This window comes from Pavona decussata, unplaced genomic scaffold, assembly GCF_977016875.1.
Source record: "Pavona decussata unplaced genomic scaffold, jaPavDecu1.1 SCAFFOLD_72, whole genome shotgun sequence".
NCBI lineage: Eukaryota > Metazoa > Cnidaria > Anthozoa > Scleractinia > Agariciidae > Pavona > Pavona decussata.
In genome coordinates, this window is record NW_028145491.1 from 2299706 (window position 1) to 2314738 (window position 15033).

At 37.3% G+C, this 15033-nt stretch overlaps 1 protein-coding gene across 1 annotated transcript in view; it reads left to right on the forward strand.

The window, feature by feature from the left end:
* The window catches only part of LOC146476934 (SCO-spondin-like), a 37061-nt gene that overhangs the window by 12372 nt on the left and 9656 nt on the right, over positions 1 to 15033 (forward strand). The window contains exons 4-5 of the mRNA XM_085114040.1: positions 1511 to 1684; positions 9356 to 9529. Coding sequence (XP_084970166.1) covers positions 1511 to 1684; positions 9356 to 9529 — 348 coding nt within the window. The remainder of the gene's footprint in view (positions 1 to 1510; positions 1685 to 9355; positions 9530 to 15033) is intronic.

A 15033-nucleotide genomic window follows, 5' to 3' on the forward strand; every position in this document is an offset into this window, starting at 1 on the left:
ACATCGTCATTGTTATAGGACATAGGAAATCAAAACGACTGGGATGCCCAGCTTCTTCCGTCTTCAACATCACGAACGTTACGGCGATAAACATTTGTTGCACTAATAACCCAACAGCTAAATCAGAGACAGCGAGGTTTAGAAACAGCGCTTTCATACTTATTGTGATGGATGAGGATTTCCAAAGGGCAAATATGACGACAAGATTTCCGATGACCGTGACCACGGAAGAGACGATATTCAACCAACAAAGAGTTGTCATGAAAGCTTCTTTGTGTAGAACAAGTTCGACTGATTCCACAAGCTTATGGTGGCAGAGCTGGGCGACCATTTTGAAGTCAGATCGAGCTGGGATGTTCACTTTTGACTGGCCTATTATGAAAGCAAAAGAATAAGAGAAGATAACTACTCTGAATGGGTACCAGCTGACTTGGTGTATGCAATTCCTGCTTTGTACGTAATATCTGTTTACTTATTTGAATTCAAAATTAAAGCTGTTTTTCAATTACAGTGAAAGCCAAGTGTCAAGACTATGTTACACTTCACGCTCTTGAAAAGAAATCAAGATAGTTTAACCATAAAGTCTGAAAGTTTTTCCACTTTAAGACAAACTCATGAAGCTAAAAAGACCTTTCTGATTTTATACCTTCGATATAGAAACACAGTTACATTTATTTCAAGCAATTTAAAATGGGCATTTATCGTCTTCACATTGGCTTTTCTTCTGTGCAAAATTTAATTACCGATCCGGCCCTATTCATTATCTTTTGTTGTTACTTCTCGTTGATAATAAAACTACGTGCTGAAAAATTATGGATTGCTAACACCAGGCACTTTTCTAAAACAAACTTTGTCAAGAACAAGATAGACACTTTGTAAACTGTCTCACCTTTAATTTATTATTCGAATTTGCGTCGGTCTTTCCGTTCGAAAAAAAATTGTTTTTGATTAAATTACAGAGGCTGTATTAACATAACCAGTGCGGTAAAAACAAAACTATATAACACTTCAAGATGAATTTTGAAATGAAAACGAGTAAAATCAACTCTGAGAAATACGGATTTCAGGATGGCCAAAGAAATTTGTAGAGTTTGATATTAGAAGGCTATTTCTAACGGACACTTTTAAAAGTTCAGCGATGACAGAATCTTCAGTGACAAATTTCAAATATTAAACTAAGAGCTTTTTTGGCCATATGTGAGATATGTGATAGAAATCGCATTTTTGGTCAAACTTTGAGTGGTATCTTACGTCAAGCTTTGAAATCATTGAGGGTCTGACACGTATAATCGCTCTGTTGTATGCGTCGGACCCACATACTAAACGAAGGTATAACGGAAAGCTTGTAATCTTGTGACATTAGACTATCTCTGGGAGATCAGATTAATCCCATTAACAACTGTCCCTCATTGTTCATATCAACAGCCACAACTGTTGATCACACCAATCTATTATCTACTTGCTCTACTCAGCGCCAATTTGTTCTGATAATTCACTGATTAAATTTCAGTCGATGGTAACTGGTCAACATGGGGAGCCTGGGAGAAGTGCAGTGCCACTTGCGGGGGAGGGACTCAAAAGCGTTCTCGCTCCTGCACCAATCCGTCAGCGGCCCATGGAGGAAAACCGTGTTCAGGGCCAAATGAACAGATTCAAAACTGTAACACGCACGTGATGTGTCCAGGTATATTATACTCTAGTGATTCTTTGGCTGCCTAAACAGGCTCTTTAGGTATGGATGCCACGACTCAAATCTGTCTTCATGGAACAGGCTATCTTAATAAATTACATAAGATGGAAACCCAAAACTGAAAAGTTTTTGCTTTTGTTGTTTAATTTTAATCAGTGTCCTTTATCCGCAACAAACCTAGGACGCCTTTAACGTTATTGGTTCTCTCGGCTCAGAGGCCCGTTTCTCGAAAGTCCCGGTAACTTAACGGGCCTGATAAGTGTCTTTGGTGATAAATGTTTCTTAACAGAAATGAATTTTTCTTAGCTTTGAATACTAAATTTTAGAATCTTACGATTGTACGAAATCATTGGCCAAGTACCATGTCTGTAATCACTGTGTAATCGCCGAAAAAACGTTTAAAATATACTTGTTGGGCCCGGTAAGTTACCAGGACCGTTTCGAGAAACGGGCCCCTGGCCCAATCAAAAGACTGAGAACTGTAACATCATGGGCCGCAGCGAGGGCGCTTGAAGCGACCGATATACGTATGGGGCCTTTCGTTCACCTTTCTTGCAAAATGCTAAGCATTGTGGTTGCGGTAAGATCAAAATGACAAGGCATTGTGGTTAATTTGTGAACACTACAATGAAACGCGCTGTTCTGCTCTGCTCTGCTCGAATGTTCGAGTCGACGTATATTTTCTCTGTCTTTACTATGCCCCCAATTTCACAGAATGTTTTTACTTCGTTTATATTTTCTAAACTAAATCGCTTTTAATTTCAGAACGCAATATATTAGCATTATGTAAGCTTAATGTCTTGAAAGTTGCGTTGTTGACTTTGATTATACAGGTTGATTATTCCAATTATTTGCGATTTCGTCTCGAATTCCACATAGTGCCATGTCTGCCTTCACATTTTTTATTAGAGTGGTAGCTAACAAGTCGTACAACCTGTCAATTTAAAAGAAACTAGAGAAGTAATTTTTAGTTGGCACGCAATTCTTGTGGCGTAACTCGAACAGTTTTGTTGATGAGTGCAGTTCGTTTTGTCGTTTCTGCCAGATTGCCAAGTTCCTGACTCCGATGGGCGATGACCCAGGATACGTAAAAAGTGCCCGGATTCTAACATGATCATTTTTTAGGCTTAGGCACTCAGGCTACACTCTGATTTGAAGACTACCTTATCAGGCTACCGTGCTGAAATCGCTGAGACAGCGTATTTCCAATCGTGCGATCTTCCATATCGTCTGTTATTGGAATTTTGTTTTTCATCAGGGCAAAACTGCATTTCAGCTGAGCTTTAATTCTTCAATATTTGAATGACATTTCAAATGTTTTCCTGGATATTGACCGTTTTCAAATGACAAGCTTAACATGACAACAGTTTTGACACGTGATATTTTATCACCTTAATTATGTGACAAAAACATCCAACACCACTTAACAAAGATTCCGTGAGGCAATCGAACGGCTTATGCATGAGCATAAATTTTCGATCCTGAAAACGAAACCTGTTTTCTCAAGTGTGTTAAGACTTGACCAGCCTAATTATTATGCACATTTTTATTCGAACTGGGAGGCATTTTTCCAATCTCTGCGAAACCTGGCAAACAGTTTAATATCGGTATCCTTATTACTTTTCCAAAATTTGTTGTATCAGATTCTAGTCACGTGAAAACGACTTATAACGGTTATGATTTTTACTGAAAAATGGGGTACAGAAAGCGACATTATATTAAACTTGTTTGTGCTTATTCGATGACCCTTTTAAAAGAATTCGTTCGCCTTTTAATGATGTCTGTAGGTCAACAGTTAATTAAGGAAAATAGGTTACATGAAATGACAAATAAGTACCACATTTAAAGGCGAAATTAGGTAGGCACAGTTGTAATAAACATTTCAATGTCAAACGTTTTCACCATTTCGAGACGTCATCAACCAAGAAATGTCACGTAACACTTCGGTTTGATTAAGAAAGTCAGACAGTTTATTGAATAAATTTCCACCGATAGTGCAAATTCTTTTATCGACAGAGAATATAGTTTCCTTAAAATCTTTGCTAGGGGTCTTTTAAGGTAAATAACCTAGCCTTAAGTTACTTGAGTTTGTTGGACATTTTATTTCATTTCAGATTTTTTATTATGCGAGTTTCAACGTGCCATTTAATACACTTTGAGTTGTTATACACGTTATTTGTCCTTACTGAGTTTTCTTTCTTCACATAGGCACAATGGGCCACTTTCAACCTTCCCTTCCTATTTTCAACGCAGTTCTGGTCTTAACAGTTCTTAACTCACCTCTCTCCCCACGGCAACATTCACTGCCGTTCCGGTATACTAGTTACTATGTTAACGTTTTTCATTGATGTATAACAGATTATTAGAATCGGGAATGTGAAAAGTAAGGCACAAGTAGTTGCTGTAACTCTTTTGAATGTTTGGCAATGAAATTAAACAATCGATTGACTTTCATTAGTCCAAGTCATTTAGTACCACCTCCATTAAACAAGCGCTGAACATTTTTCACAATTTAGTGGACGGGGGCTGGGCTACCCTCTAAGAACGAATCTGCCACTATTTTTCCATGTGTTTCACAAGCAACCTGAGGGCTAGTTTTATCTCTATATTTTTTTGCCGGTTAATCTTCTTCCTCTTCCGCTCTTTCTTTCTCCTCTTCACCCTTTTCTTCTCATGAGCAGCAACGGTGTCTCGAGTCAAACGACCGCTCGGATGCTGATGCAGCAATATAATGACCTGACATTTTTTATCCTGGTTTTCAAGTGTTTGAAGATGTTGAGTTAAAAAGTCAAGCTCATTACTTGCCCATATTTTGGGTATATAATTTGCTTCATACAATGAATTCTTGCATTCCTGTAATCTAAGAAATATTTGAAGCAGTATTCAAACAGTGGCTCTGTTGCACAAGAACAAAGTGTTGCGGAATACCACTACATCAAAAAAATCACAGGATTCATTGAGAATCACTAAAATATTGGCGAGTTGTATATGGAATACATAAATGGAGGATGGCAGGAAAAGGGTCAGGTTTGTGATAGAGCAGTAAAGAAAAGTGGGTTGGACCACAATTTACAAAGGTATCAGCACCATATCCAGATCCTAAAAATCCAGGGCATTACATGCGTGTTTTTGACACGTCAGCCCGACTAAAGATGGAAAATTGAGAGAAGTAGATAATTTTGCCCCAAGGGCAAACATCAGAAAGCTAGTGACACATACAAGTTAAAAAAACTGTCCAATGATTTGTGCGTGGAGGAAGAATATGTGGCTTTGTACGTGAAACATATGGAGGAGCTCAGAACAGTAGCCAGTATTGGAGAAAATGAGAGAAGGAAGAAACGTCAAACCGAAAGCAGCAAGAAGTATGAAGAATGTGATAGGCCTCTTTTGATCCAGTCTGGAACACTGCAAACACTCAATGCCGGTAAACGATCCGGATATCATAAATATCTGGCAAAGCACAGCTTACCCACTGCTAGAAGAAAAGATGATAAGGTGAAGAGAATCACAGCTGACTATTATATTCGTAACAACACCAATTCACCAATTCAGGGCTGATGTAAACCATTTGAAAATGAATAAACTTCAATTAAAATGTTAAAATGATAAAATTTTGTTCTACTTCAATCAAATTTATATTCTTACTTTTCTATTAATTTACGAGTTGGCTCATGATAGCTTTGATCTGTAAAACTAAGCCAAACACCTAACGGCAAACCCTCGTTTCCTGTCCATCTTCAATAGGCCTTATCACGGTTTTCGACGCCATTTTGACGAGTAGGCAAACGTTTGTATGGAAATCGGATGTCAAATAATTCTCATAAAACATCGCTTCGGAAAAATTCATGAATTGAAAACTTTTGGCACTAGGAAAAAGATTTTAAGAAAAAAAAATCGGAGGGATGTAGCTGTGCCAGAAAGCGTCCACTCGTGTTTTGAACTTTCCATACATTTGCCTGTATTTTTTTCCCGCGAACCATTTTTAGTAGGAGTTCACGGCTGGTTCGCTATACAGACAAATGTATGGAAAGTTGAAAACACAACTGGACGCTTTCTGGCACAGCTACATCCCTCCAATTTTTTTCCTTAAAATCTTTTTCCTAGTGCCAAAAGTTTCCAATTCACGAATTTTTCCGAAGCGATGTTTTATGAGAATTATTTGACATCGGATTTCCATAGAAACACTGTTATTTCAAACGTGTTTGCCTACTCGTCAAAATGGCGTCGAAAACCGTGATAAGGCCTATTGCCAAATAACTCTGCAAGGGACTGAAAAAAGATAAACACACTTAAACATTACAATTCATAAGACGGAAACAAAACTTTCCCATTAGGTAACAAAACAGATTTCGTGTTACAATCAATGCTTTCACCATCGTTTTTCCATTTCTTCTGTCCCTCTGTAGACCTATGTTATCGGTTTTACATGGAGTTTAGTTACTTAGTAATTGCTGGTATGGAAAAATGTTGGTAAAAATATAAAAAAGAAAAAGGAAGTGATCAAAAATTGTGGAATTTGGATCCCCAAACATGTTAATCCAAGGCAATTTCAGCTGCCAAGTATCTAAACATGTAATTACACTTTTCTGCTGCAGTTTACCTTTACGCTTACAGTCTAATGGAAAAATACAAATAATAATGAGTTTCTGAGACTTGGAAAAAATGAGTTCCTGAGACTCGGTTCTTGGAAACCCAGCAAAGTTAACGCTCGTATACATTGACGTTCTTTTTTAAACTCCAATAGTTTTTCAATACAATCTTCTATCAGTACAAGCTCTCTAAAGTTAGCTAGCCCTGTATTTTGCTAAAACAGTCTACACATAAAACCAGTTGAAATATCCAACATTGTTTCCAGCATTAGAACGGCTCAAATGGTCTTGTTTTTTATGACAATATTTTTTGTCGTAAATTGTTTACACTTGCAATGTTTCATTCATTAAGCTTATATATAAATTAACACGAAAAATATTAAACTAGTACTGGACCGCAGTGCACATGTCTAAGAACACTCCAGATTTCTCTTTTCTTGAGACAAAAAAAACTGTTTTTAAAATATTTGGCTAAAAGCATAACCTTTTCATTGAGAAATGTCCAAAATATGTGCCCGAACAGATCGAGATTAATTTGAAATGATAGTTACAATCTATCAGCCATTCACCAACAAGAGAAACAAACAAAAGCTCTTACGATGTTTAAAATTATAAATGATATGCCCCACCCTATTTAAAAGACCTCTTTTCGAGTGATATCGGGACATCGGTGTATAATCTTACAACTTCAAGGTGGGATTTAGCCTTAACAGCAGTTAAAAAACATTACTACCGGAAAAAACCCTAAATTGCTGAATATTTTTGTTCATTCAGTCGGCGGCAAGTTTGTTGTATCGATCTTATTGTCTGTTTCGGTTTCGTTGGCTGGTTAATTCATTCCTTGTACATTCTGAAGATTTCCATTTGCCTACTTTCCCTAAACATTTAAAGTAAAAAATATGGCGCCCATATTTTGTAAAGTCTTGACTTCTTACATTCAACCTTGCAATGTTGAAACAGATAGCCTCGCATTGACAGCCTCGCGGTTCCATACCGAACACTTGTTAAAAGTAGAAATTACCCGTTGTCGAATTCCTCGATACCTCCAGCAGAGAATTAATGGGTTTATTGTGGAATGAAGAAAAACGATGTACCCTGCAAAATAATTAACAGCTAAGACAATAATGTGAGAACCGTAAGTTTCTTTTACCATAAATGAGATGAGACTCGGTAACCAACAAAGAATAAATATTATGTGAACATAGAAAGCATTGTTGGTTGATTTTTTTACCCGAGCCATGTTCGGTGTCTGGTTGTTAGACTGAACTTGTAAATGACTTTGTATTTGATTTCTGTGACGCCGCGCAACTCTGTAAATGTAGAAATACGCTACACTTGTCGCTAAAAGGCCAGAGATTTCAAGACAAACAGCCACCATGTCATTGTATCCAGGCAGTAAAATGAAAACTGTGGCTCCAATTGCGCTAGTTGTCCATAAAAATAATATAATGAGTACGACGTTTTTGAGCGTTATAAGTTGGGAATATCTTAAGTGCAGAGAAACAGCCAGCAGTCGGTCGACCGCAATAGCAGCCACCGACAAAAATGATGACACCGCAAACAAATAAAGCAGGAACCAAAACATCGTCATTGTTATAGGACATAGGAAATCAAAACGATTGGGATGCTCAGCTTGTTCCGTCTTCAACATCACGAACGTTACGGCGATAAACATTTGTTGCACTAATAACCCAACAGCTAAATCAGAGACCGCGAGGTTTAGAAACAGTGCTTTCATACTTATTGTGATGGATGAGGATTTCCAAAGGGCAAATATGACGACAAGATTTCCGATGACCGTGACCAAGGAAGAGACGATATTCAACCAACAAAGAGTTGTCATGAAAGCTTCTTTGTGTAGAACAAGTTCGACTGATTCCGCAAGCTTATGGTGGCAGAGCTGGGCGACCATTTTGAAGTCAGATCGACCCGGCATGTTAACTCTTGACTGGCCTATTATGAAAGCAAAAGAATAAGAGAAGATAACTACTATGAATGGGTACCAGATGAGTTGGTTTATGCAATTCCCGCTTTGTACGTAATATCTGTTTACTTATTTGAATTCAAAATTAAAGCTGTTTTTCAATTACAGTGAAAGCCAAGTGTCAAGACTATGTTACACTTCACGCTCTTGAAAAGAAATCAAGATAGTTTAACCATAAAGACTGGACGTTTTTCCACTTAGAGACAAACTCATGAAGTGAGAAAGACCTCTCTGGTTTATACCTTCGATATAGAAACACAGCTATTTAAAATGGGCATTTCAGTATCGATTTCAGATTGGCTTTTCTTTTGTGCAAAATTTAATTACCGATCAGGCCCTATTCGTTATCTTTTGTTGTTACTTCTCGTTGATAATAAAACTACGTGCTGAAAAACTAGGGATTGCAAACACCAGGCTTTTCTAAAACAAACTTTGTCAAGAACAAGATAGACACTTTGTAAACTGTCTCGCCTTTAATTTATTATTCGAATTTGCGTCGGTCTTTCCGTTCGAAAAAAAATTGTTTTTGATTAAATTACAGAGGCTGTATTAACATAACCAGTGCGGTAAAAACAAAACTATATAACACTTCAAGATGAAATTGAAATGAAAACGAGTAAAATCAACTCTGAGAAATACGGATTTCAGGATGGCCAAAGAAATTTGTAGAGTTTGATATTAGAAGGCTATTTCTAACGGACACTTTTAAAAGTTCAGCGATGACAGAATCTTCAGTGACAAATTTCAAATATTAAACTAAAAGCTTTTTTGGCCATATGTGAGATATGTGATAGAAATCGCATTTTTGGTCAAACTTTGAGTGGTATCTTACGTCAAGCTTTGAAAATCATTGAGGGTCTGACACGTATAATCGCTCTGTTGTATGCGTCGGACCCACATACTAAACGAAGGTATAACGGAAAGCTTGTAATCTTGTGACATTAGACTATCTCTGGGAGATCAGATCAATCCCATTAACAACTGTCCCTCATTGTTCATATCAACAGCCACAACTGTTGATCACACCAATCTATGATCTACTTGCTCTACTCAGCGCCAAATTGTTCTGATAATTCACTGATTAAATTTCAGTCGATGGTAACTGGTCAACATGGGGAGCCTGGGAGAAGTGCAGTGCCACTTGCGGGGGAGGGACTCAAAAGCGTTCTCGCTCCTGTACCAATCCTTCAGCGGCCCACGGAGGAAAACCGTGTTCAGGGCCAAATGAACAGATTCAAAACTGTAACACGCACGTGATGTGTCCAGGTATATCATACTCTAGTGATTCTTTGGCTGCCTAAACAGGCACTTTAGGTGTGGATGCCACAACTCAAATCTGTCGTCATGGAACAGGCTATCGTAATACATTACATAAGATCAAAACCCAAAACTGAAAAGTTTTTGCTTTTGTTGTTTAATTTTAATCAGTGTCCTTTATCCGCAACAAACCTAGGACGCCTTTAATGTTATTGGTTCTCTCGGCTCAGAGGCCCGTTTCTCGAAAGTCCCGGTAACTGAACGAGCTCGATAAGTGTCTTTGGTGATAAATGTTTCTTAACAGGAGTGAATTTTTCTTAGCTTTGAAAACTAAATTTTAGAATTTTACGATTGTACGAAAACATTGGCCAAGTACCATGTCTGTAATCACTGTGTAATCGCTGAAAAAACGTTTAAAATATAGTTGTTGGGCCCGGTAAGTTACCAGGACCGTTTCAAGAAACGGGCCCCTAGCCCAATCAAAAGACTGAGAACTGTAACATCATGGGCCGCAGCGAGGGAGCTTAAAGCGACCGATATACGTATGGGGCCTTTCGTTCACCTTTCTTGCAAAATGCTAAGCATTGTGGTTGCAGTAAGATCAAAATGACAAGGCATTGTGGTTAATTTTGTGGACACTACAATGCAACGAGCTGTTCTGCTCTGCTCTGCTCGAATGTTCGAATCGACGTATATTTTCTCCGTCTTAACTATACCCCCAATTTTACAGAATGTTTTTACTTCGTTTATATTTTCTAAACTAAATCGCTTTTAATTTCAGAACGCAGTATATTAGCATTATGTAAGCTTAATGTCTTGAAAGTTGCGCTGTTGGCTTTGATTACACAGGTTGAATATTCCAATTATTTGCGATTTCGTCTCGAATTCCACATAGTGCCATGTCTGCCTTCAGATTTTTTTATTAGAGTGGTAGCTAACAAGTCGTACAAACTGTAAATTTAGAAGAAACTAGAGAAGTAGTCTTTAGTTGCCACGCAATTCTTGTGGCGTAACTCGAACAGTTTTGTTGATGAGTGGTTCGTTTTGTCGTTTCTGCCAGATTTCCAAATAAGTTGCTGACTCCGATGGGCGATGACCCAGGATACGTAAAAAGTGCCCGGATTCTAACATGATCATTTTTTAGGCTTAGGCACTCAGGCTACACTCTGATTTGAAGACTACCTTATCCGAAAAGCAAAGAATGCATAGAAGGCCTGTGTTTGTAGAAAAATGGCCTTTCATCGAATGGTTCAGTTTTCAGAACTTTGGCAGACCAAATAACGCTGGCTACCGTGCCGAAATCGCTGAGACAGCGTATTTCCAATCGTGCAATCTTCCATATCGTCTGTTATTGGAATTTTGTTTTTCATCAGGGCAAAACTGCATTTCAGCTGAACTTAGACTCTTCAATATTTGAATGACATTTCAAATGTCTTGCTGGATATTAATCGTTTTCAAATGACAAGCTTGACATGACAACAGTTTTGACACGTGATATTTTTTCACCTTAATTATGTGACAAAAACATCCAACACCACTTGACAAAGATTCCGTGAGGGAATCGAACGGCTTATGCATCAGCATAAATTTTCGATTCCGAAAACGAAACCTGTTTTCTCAAGTGTATTAAGACTTGACCAGCCTAATTATTATGCACATTTTTATTTGAAGTGAGAAGCATTTTTCCAATCTCTGCGAAACCTGGCGAACAGTTTAATATCGGTATCCTTATTAATTTTCCAAAATTTGTTGTATCAGATTCTAGTCACGTGAAAACGACTTATAACGGTTATGATTTTTACTGAAAAATGGGGTACAGAACGCGACATCATATTAAACTTGTTTGTGCTTTCAAAAGACTTCGTCCGCCCTTTCATGACCCTTTCAAAAGACTTCGTCCGCCTTTTAATGATGTCTGAAGGTCAACAGTTAATTAAGGAAAATAGGTTACGTGAAATGACAAATAAGTACCACATTTAAAGGCGAAATTACGTAGGCACAGTTGTAATAAACCTTTTTAATGTCAAACGTTTTCACCATTTCTTGACGTCATCAACCAAGAAATATCACGTAACACTTCGGTTTGATTAAGAAAGTCAGACAGTTTATTGAATAAATTTCCACCGATAGTGCAAATTCTTTTATCGACAGAGAATATAGTTTCCTTAAAATCTTTGCTAGGGGTCTTTTAAGGTAAATAACCTAGCCTCAAGTTACTTGAGTTTGTTGAACATTTTATTTCATTTCATATTTTTCATTATGCGAGTTTAAACTTGCCATTTAATACACTTTGAGTTGTTATACACGTTATTTGTCCTTACTGAGTTTTCTTTCTTCACATAGGCACAATGGGCCACTTTCAACCTTCCCTTCCTATTTTCAACGCAGTTCTGGTCTTAACAGTTCTTAACTCACCTCCCTCCGCACGGCAACATTCACTGCCGTTCCGGTATACTAGTTACTATGTTAACGTTTTTCATTGATGTATAACAGATTATTAGAATCGGGAATGTGAAAAGTAAGGCACAAGTAGTTGCTGTAACTCTTTTGAATGTTTACCAATGAAATTAAACAATCGATTGAGTTTCATTAGTCCAAGTCATTTAGTATCACCTCTATTAAACAAGCGCTGAACATTTTTCACAATTTAGTGGACGGGGGCTGGGCTACCCTCTAAGAACGAATCTGCCACTTCTTTTCCATGTGTTTCACAAGCAACCTGAGGGCTAGTTTTATCTCTATATTTTTTTGCCGCTTGATCTTCTTCCTCTTCCGCTCTTTCTTTCTCCTCTTCACCGTTTTCTTCTCATGAGCAGCAACGGTGTCTCGAGTCAAACGACTGATCGGATGCTGATGCAGCAATATAATGACCTGACTTTTTTTATCCTGGTTTTCAAGTGTTTGAAGATGTTGAGTTAAAAAGTCAAGCTCATTACTTGCCCATATTTTGGGTATATGATTTGCATCATACAATGAATTCTTGCATTCCTGTAATATAAGAAATATTTGAAGCAGTATTCAAACAGTGGCTCTGTTGCACAAGAACGAAGTGTTGCGGAATACCACTACATCAAAAAAATCACAAGATTCATTGAGAATCACTAAAATATTGGCGAGTTGTATATGGAATACATAAAGGGAGGATGGAAAATTGAGAGTGGTAGATAATTTTGCTCCAAGGGCAAACATCAGAAAGCTAGTGACACAGACAAGTTAAAAGAACTGTCCAATGATTTGCGCGCGCGTGGAGGAAGAATATGTGGCTTTGTAGGTGAAACATATGGAGGAGCTCAAAACAGTAGCCAGTATTGGAGAAAATGAGAAAAGGAAGAAACGTCAAACCGAAAGCAGCAAGAAGAATGAAGAATGTGATTGGCCTCTTTTGATCCAGTCTGGAACACTGCAAACACTCAACGTAAACGATCCGGGTAAATATCTGGCAAAGCACAGCTTACCCACTGCTAGAAGAAAAGATGATAAGGTGAAGAGAATCACAGCTGACTATTATATTCGTAACAACACCAATTCAGTCACTCTGCATACAAGAACTGATGAGACTGACCGTGATTCTGATCAAGACAGTGAATCAGGAAATGGATCTGATGATGATGAAGTTGTCCGAATTATTCCTGAAAGTGGACACGATTCAACAGATGAAGAACAGTTTTCTGACACTGAGATTATTGAGATGGTTACTGGATCTCGCAGAAGAGCTGCCAGATTCTCTTCACGGTTTCAGGATTTTTATCTCTATTAATTTTTAGGATATTGATCTTGAAATTAAAAAAATTGCTTTTTAGTTGAATAGTTCAGTTCAAGGTACACACATAAAGTGATCATCTGGGAGTCAATTATTAAGGTAGCCGTCATGCTAGTCAAGGCAAATATTAAGCTGCAAAGGTTGGGAGGGGGGCTATGAAATTCCAGCCACCTTGGCCATGGAGGCCTTTCTAAAATTTAATGAAAAAATGGAGGGGAGCCATAAATAATTCCAGCTAAATGATTCTGTATCTTCATAGCCCCCCTTTCCATATCAAATGAACTTTCCCTTGGCAATGAAAATTTGGTTTTATCCGCCCCTTGTTTAGGTAGGCTACAATGCGTCTTTTGATTAAAAAAGTATACATATTATGTGATTCTACAGGGCTGATGTAAACCATTTGAAAATGAATAAACTTGAATTAAAATGATAAAATTTTGTTCTACTTAAACAAAATTTCTATTTTTACTTTTGTATTAATTTACAAGTTGGCTTATGATAGCTTTGATCTGTAAAACTAAGCCAAACACCTGACCGCAAACTCTCGTTTCCTGTCCATCTTAAATTGCCAAATAACTCTGCAAGGGACTGAAAAAAGATAAACATACTTAAACATTAAAATTCCTAAGACGGAAACAAAACTTTCCCATTAGGTAACAAAACAGATTTCGTGTTACAATCAATGCTTTCACCATCGTTTTTCCATTTCTTCTGTCCCGCTGTAGACCTATGTTATCGGTTTTACATGAAGTTTAGTTACTTAGTTATTGCTGGTATAGAAAAATGTTGGTAAAAAAATAAAAATAAAAAGGAAGTGATCGAAAATTGTGGAATTTGGATACCCAAACCTAGGTAATTTCAGCTGCCAAGTATCTAAACATGTAATCACACTTTTCTGCTGCAGTTTACCTTTACGCTTACACTCTAATGAAAAAATAGCAATAATAATGAGTTTCTGAGACTTGGAAAAAATGAGTTCCTGAGACTCGGTTCTTTGAAACCCAGCAAAATTAAAGCTCGTATACGTTGACGTTCTTTTTTAAACTCCATCAGTTTTTCAATACAATCTTCTATCAGTAGAAGCTCTCTTAAAGTTAGCTAGCCCTGTATTTTGCTAAAACAGTCTGCTTTTAAGACCAGTTGAAATATCATTGTTGCCAGCGTTAGAACGGCTCAAATGGTCTTGTTTTTTATGACAATATTTTTTGTCGTAAATTGTTTACACTTGCAATGTTTCATTTTTTAAGCTTATATATAAATTAACACGAAAAATATTAGACTAGTACTGGACCGCAGTGCACATGTCTAAGAACACTCCAGATTTCTCTTTTCTTGAGACGAAAAAAAACTGTTTTTAAAATATTTGGCTAAAAGCATAACCTTTTCATTGAGAATTGTCCAAAATATGTGCCCGAACAGATCGAGAATAATTTGATATGATAGTTACAATCTATCAGCCATCATGATTCACCAACAAGAGAAATAAACAAAAGCTCTTACGAAGTTTAAAATTATAAATGAGATGCCCCACCCTATTTCAAAGACCTCTTTTCGAGTAATATCAGGACATCAGTGTATAATCTTACAACTTCATGGTGGAATTTAGCCTTAACAGCAGTTTAAAAAGATTACTACCAGAAAAAAATCCTAACTTGCTGAATATTTTTGTTCATTCAGTCGGCGGCAAGTTTGTTGTTTCGATCTTATTGTCTGTTTCGGTTTCGTTAGCTGGTTAATTCATTGCTTGTACATT